We start from the raw sequence: 27,101 nt of genomic DNA on the forward strand, positions 1-27,101 counted from the left end.
AATGTAGCAATATACTTTATCTTACACTGTGTTATATTAGTATTATACTTACTCCCTATGATTAATAAGCCTGAAGTAAGAACATCATTAAAGTTGTTCTTGAAGTTCGAATTATTACCATTAATAATTTATTATTATTACTGCTAAGTTACTCGAATTTAGAACTGAATGTTAGTAATACTGTAAGCAAATTCTCTCAAATGTGTTGTTAAACGATAATTATAAGTATTCCATTCTCACCTGGTAATTCTTTAAAATGAACCTAATAAGTTAAACTTTATTTATAAACATCAAACATTTTTCCTATTTGAAATAGTTTGCGGAGATTTAGATTAATATTCGTTTTGTAAAGCCGTTTGTAAAAGTCAGTAATGAAAGACACCAAGGGATCAATTTGACCATCTCTCCGATACGAAAAAAACGTAATTTTCCTTAATTCATAGAAAATCTTACATGTTGCCTGATTCTTTGCGAATTTATCGGAAACATATTGTTATAAGTTTCTTGTTTTACTGGCAACTGCAGCCTAAATTTCTAGTAAACTACATTTTAAACAACTACTAGTATATTTGATTAGATAGCTATTAATAGCAAGCTGTTTCTATAATCTGAAAACTTGTCTTATTTTCTTTCCCAGACTAAAATGAGTTCTAAAAAATGGACGATATAAAATAAAAATGAGTAATTTGATAATCGAAGAACTATTAGCGTAACAGCCTTTTGTGGACCTGAGCCACTCCAATGCCTTCTAGCCTAGCAACGAACATGTGGCCAATGCGTTGCGTCGCTCTATCTCTAACAGACGTATTAAGAGCTTTCTGGACTTGGGACAGTGTGATAAGCTAGTCAGTTATTTTAAATGAGGCATTAATATCTATAGTAGATTAACTACTTTATAATTTGATTTAATCCAAGAAAGTAATATGTGAAAGTTAGGTTAAAGGAAATGAAAGATTAATGTGATAAATGAAAGTAAATGATTAAAAGAGAATTAGTGAAATGAGAACGTGGGAGAAACTCCGAGAAAATGAACGAACACAATATTTTCCACCACAAACGAACTTGGCCTAGGGTCGAAACAGTAATCCCTAGACAGTAATCCCTAGAACAAATAGTGATTTAGAGTAGCTTATAGAGTTAAATACAAAAAAAGAAAATCCTTATCAATGAGATCCCATGTCACCGATTGTTTTTCGTTTTTGTATTTAACTCTATTCACAAGATTGCAACATAACCACTTTTGACTATTGTTTGTAACCAATAAGAATACTGTACATACTGTGGATCAACAATAATATTCATTCTGTCACCAGAATTGAACAAATTGACAGCATTATAATACGATGTTTCATTTCCCCAGAGGTAGCTAATTCAGAAGCAATTGTAGGGACAAATGACTACTAACAACGATGGATAATTAACCGCAGTAATTAACTACATGTCTACAGTTTTCAAATTCTGCCAATTATCAACATTATTAAATGATGTTTTTGGATTTATTGTTATTATATTAACATAGATAGGTCTTTTACATTGAGAAATTTACGGAAAAGTTGCACTCTGGTTCAGATGGAAACGAAAGTAGTAATTACTCTTAAATATGCTTACTTAATAAACAAACAGTCATGAAAAAGAATGATTTTAACTATGATAGTAACTTCATTCAGGGTCTTTCCTTCTAAGAAAAATCGTACCTCGAACAAGTCCAATTAAAATTCGTGTTGAGTTTAAATTTTTATATCCTTTTAAAATAACGATGACAAGCATTTAGCTAGAATCAATCACTATACAATTCCATAAGTATATTTCTGTTTCTTTTTCAATAGTATTGTGTTCACAATATGTACAATTGTCCATAGTCGGGAAAGTAAGAATAATGACATTGTTTAACATTGGATAGTGAAATTTAATGTAATAACCTATTCCGTACTATTAAAATGTTAGTTATTTTAGCGATTGAAATATGTAACATAAAATTTTTAAATACATCATTTCATATAAATATAGAGGGAAGCTGTGCTTCAGTAGTAGAGCACATACTTCTGGTGCGTTGGGGTCCATGGTTCGATCCCATCTCGTGCCAAATAAATTTTGTGGGATAGTAATATAATGTGCTTAGATTTTCTCAGTTCTCTCGTTTCCTCCCACTTTCTTCATTCATTATTATCATCACCGTCTCCCTTAGACTCGGTGTATAAGTGTGGAATGTTAGACTAGAAATTTTATTTCATTTTATATAAATATTTCAATCAAACAACAGAAAAAAGGAAGTCCAAATAATTAACAGGATATTTCAGAATATACTAACAAGATTATAGGATGGCCATTGTGCAGGAAACATAACAGAAATGAAAATAGGATGTTTATACTTGTCTCCGTGCAGATGGTGATCATTATAAATACTTACTCCAATAATGTTGCGGCCAGTGTGGGATTATGGATCCCACTTGCATACCATTATTTTGCACAGGCTTATCGTAGAGAGTCGCGACTTGATTTATCCTCTTTTATTTAGCACCAACTTTCACACGATATGCAAGTCGACTCTTCTTTCCATTTAAAAACTTCGAGTTGGGAGTCCGTCTGTGATCCTCTGTGCCGGGGACCCTGGGATAATTTATTTTACTTTAATACGCTGTAATTTTGAAATAACGAAAGATATGTTTTTCTGTTTTCAATCTGCCTCACCGTTTCAGATTTTTCGGGGTAGCAACGGACTTTATGGTCACGTTTAAAGATTTTAATAAAAATAAGTAACGTGCTGCCCTGAGGCGGAATGCTTGAGTCCTCCCCAATTTTTGCAACTGGTTTTCATCTTACCTTGACCCAAGCTTTCAGGAAATATATACATCACTTCCACTTTGAGGGTTCAGGTTCAAGTACATCCCTAGTTAGTGATCATTATCATCATTTCTCTTGCCTCTTTAACTACGCCTACGGTACGTGGATGACTGTTCCCAGCATATCAATTCGTCTCCCAGGCTAACTGATGGCCTGTCCACGTCTAACCTCATATAGTTTCCACCCTATATTTATCTAAAACTGCGCTCAATCACATATATATTGACACAAATTTTCTTGTTCCTTGTTCCCAGAGGAATGATTTGTTGAAGTTACGATATACCTTTGCACACTACATTGTTTTATGTAATTAAAAAACACTACTTAAATTTTCAACATTGTTTTTCTCAAACTTCATGTTTCAGACTTACGCCTTTATTGCATCAAACTCCTCAATTGAATTCTTTCTCTCTCCATTCTTAGGCGTAGAAATGCATCACAAAAGAGATTTTTGCCGCGTATTTTTATTTTACAACCAATATTAATTTGTAGTTGAATCACGAAACGATTTTTAGTAATTTATTTTCTTCTAAGCGAAATACGTTTAATATATTCCCTTTATCACAATATTCTTTCTACTCTTTGCTCTTCATATGTAAATTTAACAATTTGAATACTGTTACGAGTTCTAATCGTTTCGACAAATGTAATCAATTATTGAGTAATTCTACATGTGTTGAGTTTATTTGTTGTGTATACTTAGCCGCTTTGACTTACTTGACTTGTGCATATAGTATGATACCGAAGCTGTGTAGGTCGTTATATTTTACAAATTGTTTCCAGTTTGTAGAAAGTAGTTTCCCTAGCTGATGATACATAACTGCTGCATCATTTTAACTTGTACCTCTTTACTAAGCCACTGATTGACATTAATTTTAAGATTGCATACTATTGAGTCCAAATATGTCACCTTTCTTTGATTTCCATCTACAGTTTCACACCTTACTAACTACGTTACAATAAACAATACTTCAATGATACCCATCCATTTACTCACTTTGTTATTAATTCTTTATTAAGATAAAATCAGTATATTTCTTTATAAATAAACTAGTCATTTTATACTAAGAAATGCAAGATGGAGCGTAAGTAATTTTGTCTAGGTAATGTGAACGTGACTGTATGGGCAAGCTGACTTATGCGCTACCCTGTATATACTCGTTTATTTAATAGAATATTGTTTCATTCTATGAAAAATTTAATCTCACACCAATATTACACAGAAACCAATGTGATATTTCAGGATGCAACAGTTCCTGATATCACAATAAGCAACTGGGTGAGTGATAATAAATGCAACTAAATATTGGGAGAAGTAAATGTACCGTATGCTGTAGCATAAAATGGTGCGTTTATTATTACCTTTTTGTTTCCCAAAAATATAATATAAAAATTCAATATACCTCTTGAATAAGAAGTATGGAAAGAAACTCAAACAAATGTATATACATTTAATAAAATACTGTATTAAAGTATGGGTTTTATGTGGAGTATTGTACTCTATGAACCAGAGATATGGAGACTACGTGAAAACAATAAAGAAAAAAAAACAAGTTTTACGAAATAGGAAGGTGAAGAAAATGAAGAAATATCTTCAGGTAGGTGTACAATGGCAGGAAGAGTAGGGCAGGGAAGGTGCGAAAGACTCTACAGTTGGTAGTATTAGAGTAAAATTAGAGGAAGACCAAGAAGTTTGTTGAAAACCTTGGTGCATGGAAAGTTCTCACAGCCAGCTCACAGCAAGTGATCTGTTAATAATAGCAGAACACCTATGATGATTAATTTTGAACGTTTTCTCAAGTATAATATCCATATTTTTCTTTCAGTGGCTCAGTGGTATAGGGTTCACCTCTGGTGAATGGGGTCCTTGGTTCGATCCCAGATCGTGCCAAATGAACTTTGTGGTGGACAAACACCGTGTGCGTGGGGTTTCTCGGGATTCTCTCGTTTCCTTCCACTTTATTCATTCCACCATTTAATTCATTTCTATCATCACCGCCTCCTTTAGCTTTGCCGGCATAACCATGGGAAGTAAAACTTAAAGATTTCATTTCGTTCTTTCAATTTTCTTCTCAATTTTATTTTACAATCTGCAAAAAAAGTGTTATATATATGAAAATTTCCTAAGATGATTAAATTGTTTCGTAAACCTAAAAAAAAAAAAACCATAATGGTGATGATAAGTATTTTCCTTAACATCACTAAACCTGCATTCTCTTTTCTTCCAGCTACGAGACAGGAAAACTTAAAATTCTTTTATCTAAAAAGAGTTGTTCTTTATTTTTTTCTATTTCTCGTTGCCATTCTCCTCCTTCCCTTCTCCATATCACGAGACTATTGATTTTAATACTTTGTGAGAGAAGAAGGTATCCAATAATCTTCAGGAAAAAACGAAAGATCAGTCTTTAACTCGATTTTCCCTTCTGGCAAGACGTTTCAGGACTGTAAGTAGGACTTTCCAGTTTCTTCTTCCTTCCTTTTTCATTTTTTATTAAGCAATATTTTTGTACCCAGGCTTCTAAATAGAATATAAGATAACCAGAATGTTTTATCTTCGATATTAGGTATACTTCCATCGTACCAAGGGAAAAGTTCCCATTAACTTTGCATTGATTTGTCCCACACAATATGATTTCCTTTTCTCTCTTCTTCCTCCCATCTCTTGCATTTTTTATGTTATTATTATAGTTTTAAGAATTTAATGAAGATTTACTTGCATCATGTAATATCAAAGGAAACACCATTTCAACGTTACACGCTATAACTAAGCTACCAGTATGACGAAATTAATTGCTTTTAGTTCTTTAAAACTATATAATGAATACTGTATTTCTGCATTACTAGTCAACTCATAGTTTACTGCTAATTGTTGGCAGTCTTTTGACTTGTGTCATCATTTGGCAATGAAAAACATTCGTACAGCAGAGTCTCTAAAACTTGGCACTCCATAACCCGGCAGTCCGGATAACTTGGCCGCACCTTGGCAGAGCGAAAAAACCCGCGCGCAGATCCGTTCAAGGATATTGCCCGCGTGCGTGTGTCCCCTATTCCCCCTTTCCTTTTTCTGTCTGTTTTATCAGGTAAATTACTGCATAGTGTGTATTCATTAATTTTCATTTTCATGTATAGTAAAAGCTCTATACATTTATAAAGTACATACTCTTTCTTTATTTAAGGGTAATTGGACAGTTTATTCTCTTTTGTATTCTCAAGCAACCAATACATACAAGTACAGTACTGTATTTTCTAAGTAAACTCTTGTACGACTTATTCTTTTTAAGCCCCATTTCCGACAACCAGACATTTTCAGAAACTCCGCCACTTTTGGGTCCACATTAGGCCGAACTTTCGGTACTCTACTGTACCATGCCCTTGGCAAACTAATCATCTTCATTGATTCGTAGGGGCCACGGTCATTTAGTCAAGCAGTCTGAGGCGTTAAGGCGAAATCCATTCGGGGTTCCAGTCCCTCTGAGGAGTATTGGCATTTTAACTGTTCTCGTAGTTCCTGTCGTATTGAATAAGGTAAAAAAGTGAGTAAAATTAATTAAAAGTTATAACCATATATGTAGACAAATGACCCGGTTGAGGCGAATTAAAAAACGTGGTAAAGCACTGACCATTAGTCCAATCCCAGGCGAAGTAAGTTTGTGGTGAGCAATGTTTTATTCGCGAATTTTCTCTACGTTCCACAGTTCCTTTCTACATTCTTATCCCACCACTTTTTTCATAATCATTCACTTTCATTAATCATCCGTATCGTTCCTCCTAAAGAACATAAACGTGGAATTTCAAATCAAAGATTTCATTCTTTTTCATTGATATAAAGCTTTTGTATGAAGTACTATTCAACTATGAATAAGAGTTCACACTTCTAATGTACCTCACTAAAGGTCAATTCCAAACAGGTAGCAAACTAAGACGTCTAGAAGAGGCTTTCAACTCCTTACAATAATATACTAAAGCATCCTTGATGTTTCTTCTTAACTTTAAAAACCATACTTCTAGACAAATAAATTATAATTCCATGTAACGAACAAGATAAACGTGGAAATCTTTTAGTAGAATTCATCAAAGCCAAATAAGATCTACGTTACACATTTCTTCACAAGCTCAACAGTAAGTAAACACCGAACTGGGAGAACGATCAAAATCGACATTACATGTCAGGCAGAAGATATGTGATTAAAGACGACAATGTTGTAAATAGAAGAAATAATCATCAAATCGTAAGGTGTAAACTGCATTGAAGAACAAACTGGACAGAAGAAAACTCATAGGCCAAAAGAAATGTGTATAAGTATAAAAGAATATTAATGAAAAGCAGCGTAGTGTATTTCAACTGGAACTGAATAACCATTTTGACACACTCAAAGAAGACATGGACATTTCAGAGAACAAGATCATAGAAATTCTGATGAATACGGCAACAAAGATTAAAAGAAGTATTATTACAAGGAAAAATGACAAGAGAAACTAAAAAAGGAAACACCCAATCTGATAAAAAAAAATATATTAAAAGTAGTAATTAGAAACGCAAATAGAACTTTGCAAGAAAATACGGAATTGCACTACAAAAGATTTGGAAAAATTCCAACAGCAACCTCCTAGGAAAAACATTTTAAGACAATGTGGAACATAAAAACGCAAACCAGAGCCTAATCAATGGATGGAAGCGGATCCTAAAATCCAAACAGGATGGTAAAACCATTAAAATCATGAGGAAATACTGATTCAACCATTCAACAGTCCTACAAGTTATCTTCAATCAATGAACCGAAAGTAAAAGAAAGCTCAAACGAAGACAGCAGAATAAAATAACAAATCACTTAAAAAAGAGGTACCCAACGTATTGAATGAAGATGTTATATACGCAATATGGTGTAAGGAACAAGGTAAGGGATTAGGAGAAAATGAAGTGACAGTAGACATACTAATTGAAGCTAGTGCAAAAGCCGAAAACTTTTAACGCAGCTTTATACTAAATCTCCACAAAAGACTGATAAGTGATCTCCTAAGTGGTTAATAACTATAATTATAATGCTGCATACAGGGGTGGACAAAAAATCTAAAACGTTTATAAAAGTGCGAAAATCATACCTAGTATGGTGTGGGGCCTCCTTTTGCGTCCAAAAGAGCTTGGATCCGACGTCGAATGGACGTATAAACCTCCTCAATTGTGGTATGTGGAATTTTGTACCAATATTCCTGCAAAACATGCTCCAGTTCCGTAAGGGATGCTAGTGGAGGGTAATGAGACCGAAGACGCCTTTTTAACTCAGACCACAATGGCTCAATGATGTTCAGGTCTGGTAATTGTGGGACCCAGGAGAAGTGTGATAGCTCCTGGTCATGCTCCTCAAACCATGATTTCACCGTTTTTTGCAGCGTGACAGGGTGCCAAATTATCTTTGTAGATGCCATCACCATCAGGGAACAATATTTTTGCCATGGGTAGAACCTGGTTCCCCAAAATGGCATCATACGCCTTAGTATTCATCATTCCATGCAGGGCTATGATGGGACCTGCAGAAAACCACGATATCACTACCCATACTGTAACAGAACGACCCCCATGCGTTACAGTTGGAAGCAGACAGTCTGTATCATACGCCTGCGACGGTGTTCTCTATACGTCAACACGACCAGTTGTTGGAAACAAGGTGAAGGTCGATTCATCGGACCACATTACGTGTTTTCCGCTGCTCATGAGTCCACGCCTTGTGGTCGTTGCAGAATTGGATAGGCCTCTTCGCATTTATTGCTGTGACCAGGGGTTTGACGATAGCGGCCCTGCCATGAATTTTCATTTTATGAAGTTCCCGTATCACTGTTTTCGATTAAACCGGATTCTATAGTCCGGAATTGAGTTTAGACGTAATTTTCGTTGCAGTGGTCTCCTTTTTAGCTGCTACAATCCGTTTTAATGCCATCCGGTCCCTATCTGGCAGGATTGTCTTTCGACCACTGTTGTGCCTTGCAGACGTCGTTTCCCCATTAGCTGTGTATGCCCTCGTGACATTAGACACAGTGCATTTCGATACCGCCACAATGTTCGCCATTGTTACCACTGAAGCTCCAACCAGACGGGTACCAACTATCATGCCTCTTTGGAAGTCTGTCAGGTCGCCCATTTTACCACACCACGACACTCACAGGTGAACTGGTTACTGCGAAGAGGAACGTCCACATGACACATTGAAAACAAAAAACGATCGGCAACCGCAGCACGTGTTGTACAGTGGAGAGCCAAACTTGCGTGTCCTGTATGAAGTGTTTTTTGATTTTTTTTTTTTTTTTTGTCTATCCTCTGTATGAAAGTATAAATTGAAGATCTACATAATTATAGACTTGAAAATATTCTTTTTGTAATTTATAAAGTATTTGCGAAGGTACCGGTACTGACCATCGAATTAGAAAATAATTTTAAGCCCTCGTGCAACTAAAAGATGGAGTTAATACGATTATAGCTCATTAGATTTATATAGTCAGGGAACTGACAGAAAGGTCAAAGAAGTTTAAATTACACCTCGGCGGTTATTAGCATTCCCAACTCAAGTGAGTTTAAGAAGCTTATATGAAAGCTATGGATAAGATCTATAAGCAAGCCAGTGTCAATATCCAACTGCTTGGCTGTACACATACTGTAAAAATCGAGAAAACACTAAGAAAGTTGAAGCCAAAGCAGTATCTCTCCCAAACTCTTTACAAACCTGATTGTACAACTTACCCACTATAACAATTCTTAAAAATTTAGTTATAGGTGAATTGTTGATGTCCAGGGCATGAAATCTTCGAGATTACGAGAAAAATCGAGTTCTAGAAGTACAGCTTAAAGAAAAATTCTAATACTAGTGAAGCATTGGTCGATGCTAGTGCTCTGCATTGTTGAAGTGAGCGACCCTCCCTGTCACTAATTTCAACCTCAAACCTGAGGAGTCAATCTCTAATATCCGACAAATCACACACAACATTCAATTAAAAAGGCTAAGTGTATTTAATGACTATTCAGAAAATATGTAAAAAATTGAAAAGATCCCGCTCACTTGCTTTTGGCCCATTTTAACTGCAAGGAAATAAGACGATTGAAAATTCTCAGAAAAAATGTAATATATTCGATATTTTTTTACGAATGTTATCATTGAATTTGTATTTAAATCTTCGAGAGGAAAAGGGTTAAGTGAGTACTGATATTTGATTGACTTTAACTGCAAGTTTTGGAATTATGTGAGAACTTCAATAAACACACACATTATGTTGTGTGTGAAAATCGAGTAATATTTATGGAAGTTATCATCGATCATATTTTGAAGGAAAGGAAGTTCATTCTCTTGTTCTCAATTTGAGATATAAGTGGTGGAAACGATTGTGAAGCCTCAAAACTATACGCCATATTCCATCAAAATATAATACATTTAAGAAAAAAATTTGGATTTCATTTCTTAATTAGAAGGGGAATAAATTCACATTCATTCTTGGCTAATTTTAATCTTAAGCACAGAGGAAATATTCAAAGAAAATATGCATATTATTTATAAAAAAAAAACTTTGAGTTTTCATAGTTATTGTGGATCTCTACAAGAAATGGGTAGTATAGGAGGATAAATCCTCTTCTTTCTTTTTAACTTCCTGCAGGAGTGATTGGGATAACTCAACTGGGAAAACTCAAAGAAAATGTAAGGTATATTACTAAAAAGTGAATTTGTTTTAGTAAGAATTACCGTGGCACATATTTAAGAAATTGAAAGCGAGGCGAATTCACAATTTCATTTTTGGCAGATTTTTATCTCTAACTATGGGAATAGTTCCAATGCCTGAAGGAAAATGTACAGTAAGTTTTGTCATAATTGATAAACATTTACGTACTTTATGTTGGAAAGTCGTCTCGCATATACATGTGTAATCTTGTTACATGGAGTGGATTTTATTCTCTTTTACCCCTTTACGGTAGATGGATTGCAACCCCGAACAATAGGTTTATTGTTGCAAGTGAAAGAAATGGACACACTTTGTTCCATCGAAATCGGATAAGTTTTGCTAGAGTTGTAGTGGAACAGACAGACGGACAGACACACAAATGCCAATTGAGTCGAGTAATAGAACCTTCAGTAGCGTCACCTTCAGTTAAAGTATACTTCTTTCGCCAAAATTACTTCAAATTATTTAAAAAATCTAATTATATTGACGTTCTACTAATGGAAGCTTAATTGTACGAGAAAGCATAGATAAAAGATCAAACCCATTATAACTTGAATACCTCAAAAAATACTTTCCTTTCTTTCTTTTCACAAAAGAAAGAAAATACGGACAGAAAAATGTAAATTCTGCAATATTATTAGTTTTTAACGATACAAAAAAGGTTCAAGATGAAAGATACTCCAATAGATGGATCTTACTAAAATGAATGAAATCATATGAATCATATGAAATCATATGAACTCATATGACATCTTACTAAAATAAATCATCATGCTTAGTTTTCGAGAAATGGAGAATAATGTTTTTTTTTTTGTAAATCTCAAAAAATGATACTGTACAATAATCACATCAACTATTAATATGGAATTGATACTCAAGTATACACTATCAAACCTTTCATTATGACATTAGCAAGATAGTATAAGTTATCTTTGGTTATTGAGTAACTCTTGGTTAAGTTTTAAAGTTTAAGTTTTGTGTAAGTGCAATATTATTCAAAGACAAGACCTATATTAATTGATAGATCACAATGAGCTGAACAAAATGATATACCCGTGGATAAATTCGAGAAAATGTAGAGACAGTTTTGTCATTGCCAATTTCATGCATTTGATAGTTTTATCCTGCTGGAGTACATTGTTTGATTTACTATATTTGAAATTATACACTGTTAAGAAGCAAATTTGTCTATTATTAATTGAGTTCTACTAATTGTGACATGCATACCCCTAACGGTGATATAAATGCTCCTAACAATGACGAACGTACTTCTAATAGTGACGCAAATACTTCTCGTAAATTTGTATACCTTTCCAATATACGTATGTATCTCTTAACACGCCGTTCTCACTATCTTTCAAATTAAGGGAAACGCGGATTTTGCGTTACATGGCTGGTTTTCCTAATAGTATATTCTGAGAACTACGCCATATGATTTCTTCCACATATTGAGTAACTAACAAAATCCATTAGTTAGAAATAGCGCCTTAACATTCTTTACACAGTCAAAAGGCAAAACGATTTTCGAAATAGCGTATGTGCATTTAAGATATGGGAAACTTTACCAATTCTTCTCTTTGCAGTAACTTAGACCTCCTACGGCGAACACAGAAAGGAAATCTATATTGGGAACTACAACATGCTTTTCCAAGTTTCGTTCACTGGATATTGTATTTGGTCTATCTTACTTTCCGTACCACAGTGTGATACAACAGGTTTCTCTTGTACATTTTAGTTTAGTAATATCGTTCTATGTTTTCAAGTTGTCGCATAGATAGAATTTCAAAGTTTCGCAGAAACACGAGAGTTCATTTATGTATACACAATCATCAAAAAAAATAGTGATGAAACGCCAGTACCAAACGTTCGTAATTGTCATATCACTATGTTCAATTTGATTACTTGATTCCGCTTTCCTCACTGTTTGGATTATATAATGGCATTGCTATATTATTAACTAATGTACAGCATGTATACGTTATCTTTCGTTTATACTACAAAGTAAATTGAAATCATAATAATTGAGCCTCTACAATTTGACTCAACATGAATTTGCCTGTCTGTTCTATGATAGCTTTCACCAAATTATCCTATTGTGATTATATTTAGCTGTGCTTATCTCAAATTTAGTATATAACCCTGTTAGAAGGGGTTAAAACCCATGAAGAGTAAGAGAGTAAAATGGATAAGGAATCCCATGTTCAAATTTTGTTCATGTATGTAATGTAATGGCAATCCTTTCCACTTGTAACTTTCTTAAAAATATTCTATTTTGTTGCGATATAGTGTATATTTTGTTAAGGTCTTCTTAATCATTTCTTTGCTTGAACTTGAAATTGGTAAGAGTAAAAATGGCAAATTCAATTTGCCGTCATTTTCTCATATGTGTATATAATATGATACGGAAATAGTAATTTTTCACAATGACTTCTGTAAAATACAATATGTTTTCTTTGTATGTCTATGTTTTCTTGTCCTTTTCCATTAAAAAATACATGTTTACGATAAATTTCTATAATTCTGCCATCTTATGAAACATATTTGTGTTGTTGATGTAAGGCTTTTCTTACTTTTTAGGGTAGAAATTAGAGGCAAAGAGAGTGAATTTGCTCCATCTCGTAAATCATGTTTAACCTAACTTTCTTACAAATTGCTCTACTTTCTTTAAGCAGAGTGTGTTACTTCTATAAAATAACCTATTCCGCTCCAACGCTTGGAGTTAAAATCAATGAGTTAGAATTAATAGACTTACCTCTCTCTCTCTCTCGCTATATATATATATATATATATATATATATATATATATATATATGTGTGTGTGTGTGTGTGTGTGTGTGTGTGTGTGTGTATGAGGAATTATCAGGTCCTCATGAAACATGACGTGTGCTTTATTTCAAACTTTCCAACTGAGTCTATTGCTTGAAGTTGACACTAATCAGGGGTCCGAGGCTGAGTTCACCCTAGCTTTAAAAAAATATTCCAGAGTAACTTTGTAAGAGAAAATCCGATCTTCGTTATGGCATGCGTTTCCTTGGAGCGTTAAGAATTACTACAAATCGTTCGCGTTGAAATCCGTCAACAGTCAGGTGGTGGAAACTTCTACCTTGAAAGAAATGCTTCGCTTGCCTTCTACAGTGCGTGATGTTACTAACAAGTGTAAAATGGAAAAATGTTGTTTGTAAAATAGGAAATTCGTCGGCTGAAGAGAAAATGCGTTTGATTATTTAACTTTAGAATGAATTACCAATAAAATTTTTGGTTAGGTTCTAATGAAAATGTTCGGATATTCTTTTGACATTTCTGTTCCTTAGGGATATTATTCCTTCCAAAATTTAAGTGAGCTCTTTGAGTTATTGAAGCCGTCTATCTTGAATATAAACGAGATATGTTGATATCAATAAAATATATTTATTTTCTCTGACCTTTGGAAGTTAAAATTGCTTGAAATTGAAATCCTTTAAGATTAAGAAGTAACAAGATTGTAAAACACGTCGAAAGTTATAAGTTTGAATATGTAAGTACATTATGTGATGAAGTTGATTTCATTTTAACTTTCGTAAACAGGCATCTTTTTCGATGCATTAGGCGTATATTTGGTTTTAGGATTCCTTATAATTCAGATTGCTTTAGGTTAAAACTGGTCAGGGAAGAAGGTAAATTTACCTGCAACTTGGAAGTTTTTACAGTTAAGAAAATAATTTTTCACAATAATTTTCGTAACAGTTATTTAATTTAATGTAATATGCTTATGTTACGTTGAAATTTTTCAGTTATCCCAATTGTTTTTATTGTAATTTAAATGAATTTATAATAAGGGGTGAATCTACCTTAAAAACATATCACAACAAGAAATTTTGTAAACATTTATTGATTTTGATAAAACGTAGTATTTGTTTTCTTTTGTGACTTATTCATTGCCCCTACTGCTTGGGACTATCATTAGAAGCAAAGTAGTAAATTTAATCCATCTTCTTTTTTTGAAAAACGTTTCATGATCATGATAACCCTACAAATTACTAGGCATATGAAACATGGCATATGAAACAGTAAGCTTTCCAATGGCTCTTACTACTTGAAGTTGAAATGAGAGGGACAAAGGGATAAAATTACCAACTCTTAAAAAATCACATTTAATCATAACTTTCCAAATTACCAAACTTTCACTAAACACGTTGTGTACTCTCCTTGAGACTTCTAAATGGAGTCTGTTAGTTGAGGCTGAAATCACTTAATGAGTAAGGGAATGAATTCAGCCCAAATTTTTAAAGAAAATCCTTCAGAATAACTTCGGTGAAAAAAATATTCCATTTTAAATATATAGGTTCTGTGTTTTCTTAGAGATTTAAGAACTAGATAAATTCTTTGAAATTGGAGTTTATATCAATCAATGAATAATGAATACTCCGATTTTATCTAAGGTAATGAACACCTGAATTTTAAAAAGAAGAATTTATTGTTTGCTTCTACTGTGCTTTGCATTATTACTGTATTTTCATTTCTTAAATTTAAAATATTTTATTATGCGCATTACAATTAGCATTTAGTGCATGTATATTTCGAAAACCAAATTATAATTGTCCAATAAATATTTTCTTGAAGGACAATTAATACACTACTATAATTGATTTAAATTGAACTTTTGAATGGTTTAGTTGGTATTATAAATTACTTTTTTTACTTTCAACTTCTATTGAAATATAATAGGGCACAGAAACTCAGTGGCAGAGTGCTTACCTCTGGTACATGGGGTTCCTTATTCGATCCCCTCCCAAGTGAGGTCATAGTGGACAACATCGTGTCCGTAAGTTTTCCAGGGATACTCCCGTTTCCTTCCACATTCTCATTCCACCAATTCTTCCCCTATTATTCACTTACATTAATCACCCGTTTCCTTAGCCTAAAGTGCATAATCATGGGACGTTAAACTGAAAGATTTCATTCTATTTGTTCTATTGTAATGCTATTAACTGGTGCAAGAAATAAACAACAGAATGAGAAAATAAAAATATCACAATAATTATTATTTTGTTTACAAAAGAGTAAGTTTCATATTACAAATCACTAAAGAAAAAAGTTGATTGATTTTCAAGCTATTTAAAGTTACAGAAATTTTATTTTATTGGTGTACGTAGTGATTAGAAGTTAATTTTCTTCCTTCTGTAGACATATTTTTGAACTCAATTAATTTTTTCCTGCATACTTTATCCTGTTCAAAGTACATAAATCCAAGCTTAATAGAAACAATTATACACATTTTGTTTTAAAAATATTCCTGTGTCAAAACAGAGAAGAAGAAACGCAGCGTTTAAAGTACTTGTTTTAATGTCATAAACGTAAGGCAATTATTAAACGAAGATCTATAGTAATAGAACTATTGAGCTCTTGAATTTAACTGCTGGAGTCAAAGGAATTTGAAATTTAATTTTATATTAAATGTTCTAATACTTCGCTGTTACTGAAACTTGCAATGAATTGAGGTTTTTATGTTCTACTGTTCTACATTTATTTAATCATGAAGAATACTGTATGTTATCTTCTTTCATAATGGACTATCTTTGTCTTTAGGCTTCAAGAATATGCCCTAAGCAGTCCTTGACTCCTTGTTTCCAATTGTAAACAGTATTGCTAATTTTTTCCGCAATTTTTAATACTTCGTTACTGCTTTTCCGTTCTATCATACAAATTTTCTCGGTTTTCTTAATATCAGTAATTTCTAGTTGTCTTTTATTAATGTTTCTATTTTCCCTCCTAACTTTCTCCAGTGAAATTCATAATCTATGTTTTATTACTTCCTGTGATATTCTTATCTTTCCCTTTATTTTCTGATCATACTTCAATTAACCGTGCAAAGAAAAGTATTATTGTCTTCAAGCTTGCTCCTTCGGCTTCTTTGAATAAAATTGTAACATCTTGCAGCTCCTCACTAATTGAGGAAAGGTTTAATGTTACACAAACGTGAGCGATTTACTTTGTTTCGATAATTAAATTCATGGAGTCTACTAAATGCCTTGCCATGATGTACTGTACAGGAATGGCAAAGTCAATTGATCTTGCTATGGTTTTGGTGTCTATTAAGTAAGAGACAGGGATGGCCGCAGGTAGTGAAAGTGAAACACTAAACAGAATATATGAAGTAAAAACATGACACTATCTCCTAGGCTATCACAGTTAATATATTTTCTCTGTCCCTCCTACTGTCCTAGGTTCAATGCTACTGCACATAAACAGACATTACACTTTAGAAAGTGATTCTATAAAATAAACTATGAGCACTTCAGTGAACAAAATTATATGAGTAGCAGTGCATTACAGAGGAACTGTTTACTTTGCTTGTTCTGTTTAACAAATCCCAACTTCGTTAGTATTGAATTAATAATTAGCTTTTACAGAAGCATTTTCGTTCTCTCTAGATTTTATACGGTCTAGATCAATTCTACGCATTCTGTCTTCACAAAAGTTTGTTTCCCACAGCACTGTTTGCAGAAATTTCGTCGGATATTCATTAACACGAGGAAGTTTCTTGAGGGTGTTGAAGCATATGAACAAATACTTTGCCGCTATTATCATTGAAACTGTGCTTTCCTTTGACTGCTTCGTTATTATCATACTTAATGTACGTTTTCAAGGGAAATCGTAAGCTGTGAAATATTAGTCTGGATGAGTCTTTGCGTTCTTGTAGTATGATATTACATTACACATGGCTATACTTTATCATAATATCAATATTTAAAAAGCTAGAAAATTCAATAAATTGTTCTTTAAGAGTAGTATTATCTACAGTATATACTGAAACTTTACAATTAAGAAGAAATAACGTAAACAGAACATAATAAAGAAATTATAATTTTCACCGTTCGACTCAGATATAGACATAAGCCATAAGAACATTTTCAATGTGGATCACTTCAGAAAAGATAATCGAAAGTCTCCGAAAAACAATGAGAACATTGTACCACTATTTTATATTGTTTATGGAAGGTAAAAAGCGGACGTGATGCTTTATGTTATGTGATTTTACTTTATTTTATTTTATTTATTTATTATTTTTCTTTTTGTTTATTTTAAAATAGTTCAATCTCATATACAGACTTGAATGTTTCTTTGTATGTTTGTTCGCTATACGAATCCATACTGTGAGACAGCGGTACTTTAATGTTAGAGTGCTTACCCCTGGTGCATATGGTCCCTGTTGGCGACGAGTGAACTTTGTGTTGAACAAACACCGTGTACATGGTGTTCTCGGGATTCTCCCGATTAATACCAGTTTCTTGACTCCATTATTCATTATCATCACCATTGTCTCTCTTAGCCTACTTGATAATCGTCGGACGTTATATTAGAAGCTCCATTTGATTACATTTCAAATCCATATCATTGGCTTGACATACTATTCCATGAGTAATAGAACTGTTTGCTTATTCCATTATGTGTACTATTGTTCTATCTTTAGTGTTTGATGTCTTAACTTTTTGTTTTTATTAATTACTTTTCTTTATTGGTTCCAACAGGAAAAATGTTCCTTAGTGTTTGATGTTTTAACTTCCATAAATCTTACCCTTTCTGTATGAAGAACGGGTTCTGTTAATATTATATAGTAATGGCAGTAATGATTTGAAATTATAATAAAAATAGCTTTATGCTATTTTAAACTTTAATACAATGGGAAATAAATTAAAATAATACACTTTTGCATACTGTCTTTATTCAGTATGACCTCATAAATGTCAATGTGTTATCTTTGAATATGGTAACTGAAGATGTGTAGAAAATCTTTTAACCACTATTGATTCATTTAACAAGTTAAAATATTTCATTTCTTTTCCCTTTAAAAGTACGTATGTGGAGAAACTGTACTATACAAGCATCTAGCTTATTTGTATTGTATTATGTTCAGTATGTACAACTAAACTAAAAATTTGTTCATGACCAATTATAATTGTTATTGCAATTTACCGTCGTAAAACTAGATAAACTATAGTTGCTTTGTATATTTTATAGAATACAAACGTTCTCTTTCGGTTTACTGTACAATCAACTTAAAATCTCTTCCCCGGAAATATCAATATCCTTTATAACTCAATATCCTTCATCAGAATTAAAGTTCGAATGGCATTTAACTATCCTGAGTAAACTATGGAGGTATCGAAAAGTTTCAAATACTATAACAGATTACTCGGATACGACATTTTTATTACTCTGTCGGAACGCTTATTGTATTCCTTTTTTTTTGATAATATTATAAATTTTTAAAAGATATATTCCTAAAAGTCAATATAGTTAATTTAAGTGCTGTTGTAGGAAATTAGTATATATTTAATATTCTTGTTTACTTTTAGGCTCACATCAGGGATCTCATGAGAAGAGATTGCTCAACCATCTGCTGGCGACATACAATACGCTGGAGAGACCAGTAGCCAACGAATCTGATCCTCTGGATGTCAAATTTGGACTTACGTTGCAGCAAATTATTGATGTGGTAAGTAACAGGGAAAAAACATATAATTAAATTACAATATTTTAAGAAACCTTTTATATAAATGTTTTAGAAAATTTAGCTTAAATAAAGTAAACGGAAACGAAAATAGCTGACTTATTGACGTAAAATGCTTGATAAGGAGTTAGAAAAATGAAAACAAATGTTTTAGTCTATTCACAGTACCACAATGATGGCAACGATTGATACTGCATATTTAATACAATTAGATAAAGTAATTAATTAGCACTTCGTCATTTCAATCCTAGTTAATTTTTGCTATTTGAAAAACATAAATTAACACAAGTACAATAACTTGACTTTGTTTATCAGTAAAATAAATTTAATAATCTATAACGTATTATTTAACGTAATTAACATTCTTCATTACGTTAACATAAGAATGTAATTAACATTCTTATCTATGTATACAAGTCATGTTCCAAAATATCCAAAACTAACTTATGAAATAAATATATCATTATTCCTAGACAGGAGTTTAACAAAAAAATTCATATTATTTGTCTCTAGAAAAATTTGATATAAAATTGTCTGTGAAAAATCATTTAACAGAAATATCGCGTAGTAAGCTTTTGAACGTAGTGTGATATTTCTTTAGGTTTCCATGAACATGGAAGTAGAATCATAACTTTCAAACCCCGTCTTTCGTCTGCCTTAAAATGCAGTACGCTTTCAGAATCTAAAGTATATTAGAATAATTTTGTATGGAAATCATACTACAGCATTTTAGTTTCATAGTACAACAGAAACATGAAAATGATACAACATACTTAATTATCAATTAGTTCGTGGATATATAACTTTAGCAAGTGAACTTTATTACCCATTGTAGAACTACGGTAGACTTTCAAACTATACGAATTCAATATTGAAAACGAAAGAGACAGTTCTACTAGTTTAATCTCTAATAGAGATACAGACATGGAATTTATTCTTGGGACGCTCAAATCGTTTAGAAACGTTTATCATATCGCTAAATCTTATTGTTTTAACTCTATGGGAATAACATTCAAACCGAAAATGGTAGTAACTGCCATATTCTTTGTTTCAGATAAAAGTGCAGATAGAATCTATTCTTGGGTTGACAAATTCATATAGAAATAACTTTCTTAATTGATATGAATATTTCTGTTCTATGGTGATTATATTGACCTAAAAAGTGTGATTTTCTATTACTTCTGGTTTCAATAGAAGTATAAGGTCGAGAATTGAACCTCTCCGTAGCAGGAAGATTGTTACATTCATATCAGAAACTGTTTCTTGCTATTGCCGTCTCTTCTCCGATGTCTGTCAGAATATGCATGGAAATAGCCTTTCTATAAGACTTTCTATTCTTATACCAAACATAATTTAGATTAAAATGGATAACTGTTTCGAAACCTCTAAATTTCACGTACTTAGTTGTTGTAATTTTAGCACTACCCTCATTTAAAATTCTCATTAGTTTAAAAAAAAACTTTCTGCCTGTCTTGGAAGTTATGAAGATGAATAGTTAGAAAACTATTCTTCTTGTGTGCGTAGTCACAAAATTTTAGTGTTCTAAATATTTGTTAAGTCCAAACCTCAAAACGAAGAAAGAGTAACTAATAATTGTAATTTATAAGAAAAGGTTTAACTCAGGATAATAAATAATGTTATTTGTAAATAAAACGCAATAAAACTAGAATCTTACTTAAAGGATTAAGAAAGTAATACTGTATGTTATTATATATTTGCACCTCTTGCTGCATTTATGCATATTATAAATGTTCGTTTTAAACTTATGGGGAGCGATTATTGGTAAAAATTTTGGACCGTTTAAAGTAAGTAAAAGTGAATCATAAGTCTCAATATTTAAAACAAGCATCTGTTTCTTTGCGTGATATCTACAAGAATTTGAACAGTAAGCTTAGAGTATTTCCGTGATCATCAGATCACTCATTTTAAGATTAACGCAAATTAAGAGAAATATTGGTTCCAGTGCTGTTAATATACCATTTTTTAAAAAAGTCAGTAACAATATGTATTTATATTTTTAATCACATGTTTTCTAATTCTTCATTGTTCAAACGAAATAACTTAGATACGGCAATCTGAAACTTAAAATCAAATTTTAACCTCTGTCGTATATTTTTTATCGGATATTGTACTGTAGCTATTAACATATATATGTGAAGTCAGTTATTTTCACTAATAACGAACAATCACAATATATTATTAATTATATTTTTCTATAATTTTGTTCTTTGTTGAATGTACAAATATGTCTATATTTACATTGCGGAGTGGGTAAGTAAAAACGTTGGGTAAGAACACAAAATATTATTGTTTCTAATTTCTTTGTCGGATGTCATCCCTAAATATGTTTCCTTTTTAGTGATTTCAATTGCAGCTTACGAATATTTAGAACTTGGATCATACGCACTCTTATTGAGATTTACGATTAATGCCAATGTTGTTTCGTTCTTCATTTATTAGGAAACTTAATTGATTTGAATTTAGCGTTCCTTTCAGAAGTGAGGCTATATGAGATATGGATCTACAGCTTAACGTGAGATCCGAACCAAATGGGCTCCCTTTTGAAATGGAACCCAAAGCACGAAAGCTATCCACATAGCCATAAGGGAGTTCTACTAGGGAATTAAACGAACTATTAACAGTACGAAGATGTAAACAGACTAGAAATATATTTATTTACGAAGATTAGCTTATAGTTAAAGCTGTTGAGAGACATAACTTGAAACGGACTGTTAGTAACGTGGATGGATGTCATTATTGTCAATATAAACATTTTGCCAGCTTTCAGTGTACTAATTAACGACGACATCGCAGGGAATATTTATGTTTATCTTTAAACTCTATAGTCATTTTTTTAATATTTTAAATAAAATAATACAATATTAGAAACACTGTTACATTTTAAAAAAGTGGTTGTTAACAAAAAAAAATCAATTCCATATTTCTGTACTGTAAAAAATAAAACAATAGATTTATATTGCTTTACTCAACAGCGTTGATTCTAAATCTCCGGACTTATTCGTTATTATTGTGTTATTCACTAAATATTAAAACCATTAATTCCTTGAGAAGTATCATTGAAGATTCTCAAATTCCATAACCGTTATGGGAATATATTCGAAAAAAATATCGGTTCCAACATAACATTTTTATCACTTATATCGCTAAATAATGTGCATTTTCTTGCAACAGATAGCACCTACTAGCATAATTTCTGCAAAGATTGATTTCAAAGAAATAAAGTTATATCGTATTAACAACATAAGAGGTAGTCAAGAGCGATAATGTCTCGGTGTTCAAACTTAAAGAAATATAATTCTATAATAGCTAATCTTGAGATACGCTATTATCCCAAGCTTTTCGCAAATCAAAATACATAAAAGTTCGTTATTGAACTGTTCTTAGCTCATCGAGACAGATTTAACAGTATCAATTTCAGATTCCCTCTAAACCTGATTTGCTACGGGCTAACAAAATTATTTCTGAAGAACATAATCGATTACCATCTCACTTAAAAATTTGGGCAATGTACCTTTAATCGCCTTGGAGGAAACAAGTTAGTAAGAAACGTGAAATCGAAGCATAAAATCAATCAAAAGGAAGATAGTTGCCTTGATCGACAATCAATTCTTAGAATTGTTTGTTTCAAATAATGTCATGAAATATAATAATAATTTCTCAAAGCATCTCGCTAATTTATTAAAGTTATACCTCCTAATCGCATTTAGGAAGAGGTCCTTGAGTGTGCCATTTTTTCTGTATTTTTTTAAAACAATACGAAAGAGAATAATGGGATCTAAACTTTAGCTCTTTAGTCATATACATAAAAGTACTGTAAAATAAAATGCTCAGTATTTTTGAAACATTGTTTATCACAATGTAATTGAAACATGTGGTCAGTGTCTTTGAGATATTGTTTATCATACCCTAACTAACCTCTCATGTATGAAATTCTACAAACAGATAGATATATTAAGCTGTGATAATATTTCAAGGATACTCTAAATTATTTCGATAATATTTTCTGAATTATTATGAAACACGAATTTTCAGATGTCTTTCTTCTTCCTGTTGGTTTAATTTTTAAAAAAGTTCCAAATTCAGATGTGTCTTTGTTTAAGAAGTAATTATATTAATAGTATCCATTAACCATATTTCATTACTAAATCTATGTATACACTGCAGTTTAAAGAAGTATTTTAACATAATAGGGAATATAGACTACACAAGTATTTCAAACCATTTTTGAAACACTTTGAGTGACGGCAACATTCTTATGTCAGTTGCAAAAATTACAAATAAAACAACTAATTTTATACATGGGATAATATCTTTGCTGCCTAGTATTATTAGCTTACTTTGTGTACATACTGTATCATCCAAGATCACATTTGCCGTTCTGTTTAGGATTTTTCTATTTTTGGCACGAGTTTATCTACATATTACAGCCTTATAATCTCATTAAGGTAAACCTTGTAGAAGTTGTATTTTATAAAGCTCAAAATGTTATAATACGAGTTTATGATAGTTGCAAGCAAATGATAACACCAAAAATGAAAATATATTTTGGGATGACATTCTTCGAAGCGTTCTTATAATTATGACAAAATGTTTACCAAAATTAAGTTTCGTAATTATCTGGTAATTGTTGTAATATTATATGTAAATGTTATTATAACAATTAATTGTAAGAATGTTAAACAGTCAGACCACTTCTCTGCACTCTGGTCTATCGGTTTGTGGCAAATTTCGACGAGAAAATTCTTCATTTTTTAATAGTAGAAACTAATATAATACAAAAATTAGGGTATAATTATAATTTTGTAATCCATGACTTTTTTTAATATTTTAAACTACCGATGATACAAATTTTAGGGAACCCAAATATAATTTTCATCATTATTAGCTAAGTATCAAATTTAGACTATTTTAATACATTTCATGTTAACTACGTAATATTTATATACTCTTTGAATCCATAACATGAGATTTTCTATTATAGTTGCAATCTCAGCATTTTGAGATGTAGTGTACAATTTATCAACAAGTAATGCAGTAGGTTATTTTTATGGGTGTGTGTTTGAGTGTGTGAATATAAGTGTTTTGTATGCAACAAATTATTCCTTAAAACAACATAAAAATATTTATTTTGAATTTCTTGAAATATTTTAAAATAATAAATATATATTTCAAGACAAAGTTAATAAATAACGTAATTTGAGTGAAGCAAAAACTATGAAATATTAACTTATTAAGTATTGAATGTAAATTATACAAATATTGCCGTGTTCAGCTGTATTTCATACAATTTAAGATTTCATAGCTACACATTACATACGTACACAATTCCGTAAAATAATAAAATTAAAGCGAGAGTTATGAGATAAAACAAACTTAGTTTAAGTAATTAATGAAAAAATGGTATACTCTGTGTCTAAATATTCATATTTCATAACAATGAGATACCTGCACAACGAATATTAAAAAACGAGATATCGGAACACGGCTTCAAATACGGTTTAGGTATTCCTGTTATACAAATTGGATTGTAAAACAAATTTAAAAGAATATCATTGAACAAGGTTAACAAATAAGCCAAAATATTAAAAATGACTTCCAATTATTTAAAAAACTCATTGTTTTGTATGTTTTGCGTGATTGTATAATTACAGGAGAGAAAATTTTACCATTACATATAATATGAAAGTAATACTGATCATGATTAGATGACCACTAGGTGAAAAATTATTTTTCTTCTACTAGGAAGAATGCACATCATACCTAATATGTAGCTTAAATTGCATTGCGGTAATTTTATTATTTTATAAATTTATTACGCAGGTAGAAATACATAGCAGAACCTACGTAAATCTATGGAATTTCCTCATTTGCATTTACCAGCTAACACAATTTCCGAACTAGGTTGTTTTAAACGCAACTTTCATACCGATTCGAATTCCTCAATCTATAGTAAAACAACGCATTTTAATATTATTTTAAAAGAATTTTCTCTTTTTATTAGTTTTCCATATTACAGAATACTTCAGATTGCTAATTTTTAAACACCGTAAACTGGGTATATTTTAGTCATTTTTTTATTTTCAAAATTCCTATTCTAACATCTCCTAAGATTAGGGAGGTAATTTAATGACATTTCTCCTTGTTAAAATGCAATCCTTTGGATTTCTTTTGAAAGCAGTAAACACTCAGTGTGACCAAGAATGATGATTATAGTTGCAATTTTTTATGCTATGCAAGACGTTTCATGATTGGGGTAACTTTAGCCCATTTGTCAAAATGACTAATAAATACATGAAAGTATTATTATAGCACTGTATTTGAGAAGAACAGGGTATTATGAACACATTGATGAAAGTATCAATATTTTTACTCAATTTCAATCGAACGAGAAATATCGTCTGATGAAAATATTTGTATTCTATGATACTTGGTTGAATACGAAATATTTATAAAAGAACGCTACAAATTTCTGAATACTTACCTTAAAATACCGATATTACAAACATAGGGGTGAAATTACTTTGTTCAATTTAGAGGCAAACAAAAATATCATTCAAAGAAAATCTCTCTAAGGGATGAATATTTAACATCAGAAAATAAGAGCACCATATTCTTCATTGCGGTAGAGTACTTTACCAGTACCATACTGCTCAGTTTTAGGAAGAAAATTCTTTGCAATTCGGACACTGTATTATATCCTCTTTTGGAAGCTAGTGGGGGTTAATCTTCCTTATTACATCGCACCATTTGTACATAATTTCATCTTTAATATTTGTCCTTTACCAACACGCCCCAAAAATTGGGTCAATGTTACCCCACACAATTAAACGCTTAATAGTTTGTGCGTAATTGAACAAACGTTTAAGGCGTTAGCTTATTAATGTTCGCTAATGAACATGTTTTAATATTCTACTTACTTGTGCATTCAGGATATGCAATGAACAAAAGTTGTGGAACTTGAAATATGGTAAATGTTTATTTGCTAACAATTACTAGCATTTTGCTTCCCACGTTCTGAAACAAATCACTAGCGCCAATATTTATGTGTTCTTAATATTGTAATAGTTCGATCACAACTTCTCTTACTGATAAAAACCATAATAACCATGTAGAAAGAAATCAAATCTATCTCTTCCTTTGGGCCAAAGTTGCCTTTAAAGGGCCAAAGTATACCCAGTTTACGGCATCTCTATTCCATATCATATGTACTAATGTAACAAAACTAATAAAAGTACACATATGTATGAAAAGTATGATTATATATGTATGTATCCCAACACACAATGCCTCAAACACTATTGGGTAATATTTCGGTAGGATATTTAGTAATGCACTCACTGAAATCTCAGATAGTTGTGAGCTAATGCACTACTGTTGTCCCCGTTAGGTTTTGAATCTATGAGGCTAAACAAGAACATAAAAGGTAGAAAATATTTCCAAAATTAATATTTGAATAGAATACTTTAGTATTGTTACATTATTCTTTTGATCACTTTGATACGAAATTTGGTATACGAAAGTTCTTTGCTAAAGAGAATATAATGATTTTATTTATTTGAAAGGATTTTGGAAATTTGAGGTTGAAGTAGTTGCGGAATTAAGTTATCATTACATCTTCCGAAGCGTTCAACATAAGCGTTCAACATAATTTCCGTTAATCTTATCACTTTCAAAGAAAAGAACAAGCATATGATCTAATTATAAAATAAAATTGTAATTGTAAAACTCTTGTATTTGCTAAACTCTTTTAAGAGAACTGTTCAATGGAAAAGGTTAACATATTGTGCTTAGAAAATAGTTTCCTTCATATGATTCAAATACTTTTTCTACACATGTTTATCGTTCGAAATTAGATATTTTCGTAAGAAGAAATACTTAAGAGTCTACCTCTAAAGGAAACAGAGTCATTTAGTGATAACTTCATATCTTTTTGTATTTTGCGTAAGTGGGAAATGATTAAGTTAAAGAAGAAAGTAATATCTAATAAAAAGTGAAACTCCTTACCTAAATCTTTGCCTTCATAACAAGATAAAGAATGATATATAAAATA

The 27,101-nt window shown here is 31.7% G+C and overlaps 1 protein-coding gene across 10 annotated transcripts in view; it reads left to right on the forward strand.

Annotated features, from left to right (window-relative positions):
• The window catches only part of nAChRalpha6 (nicotinic acetylcholine receptor alpha6), an 894,362-nt gene that overhangs the window by 524,927 nt on the left and 342,334 nt on the right, over positions 1-27,101 (forward strand). For all 10 annotated transcript variants that reach the window (XM_081748606.1, XM_081748598.1, XM_081748596.1 and 7 more), the window contains exon 2: positions 18,876-19,015. In XM_081748606.1, coding sequence (XP_081604732.1) covers positions 18,876-19,015 — 140 coding nt within the window. The remainder of the gene's footprint in view (positions 1-18,875; positions 19,016-27,101) is intronic.

The sequence above is a fragment of the Thermobia domestica genome, chromosome 2, assembly GCF_964235325.1.
Source record: "Thermobia domestica chromosome 2, izTheDome1.hap1.1, whole genome shotgun sequence".
NCBI lineage: Eukaryota > Metazoa > Arthropoda > Insecta > Zygentoma > Lepismatidae > Thermobia > Thermobia domestica.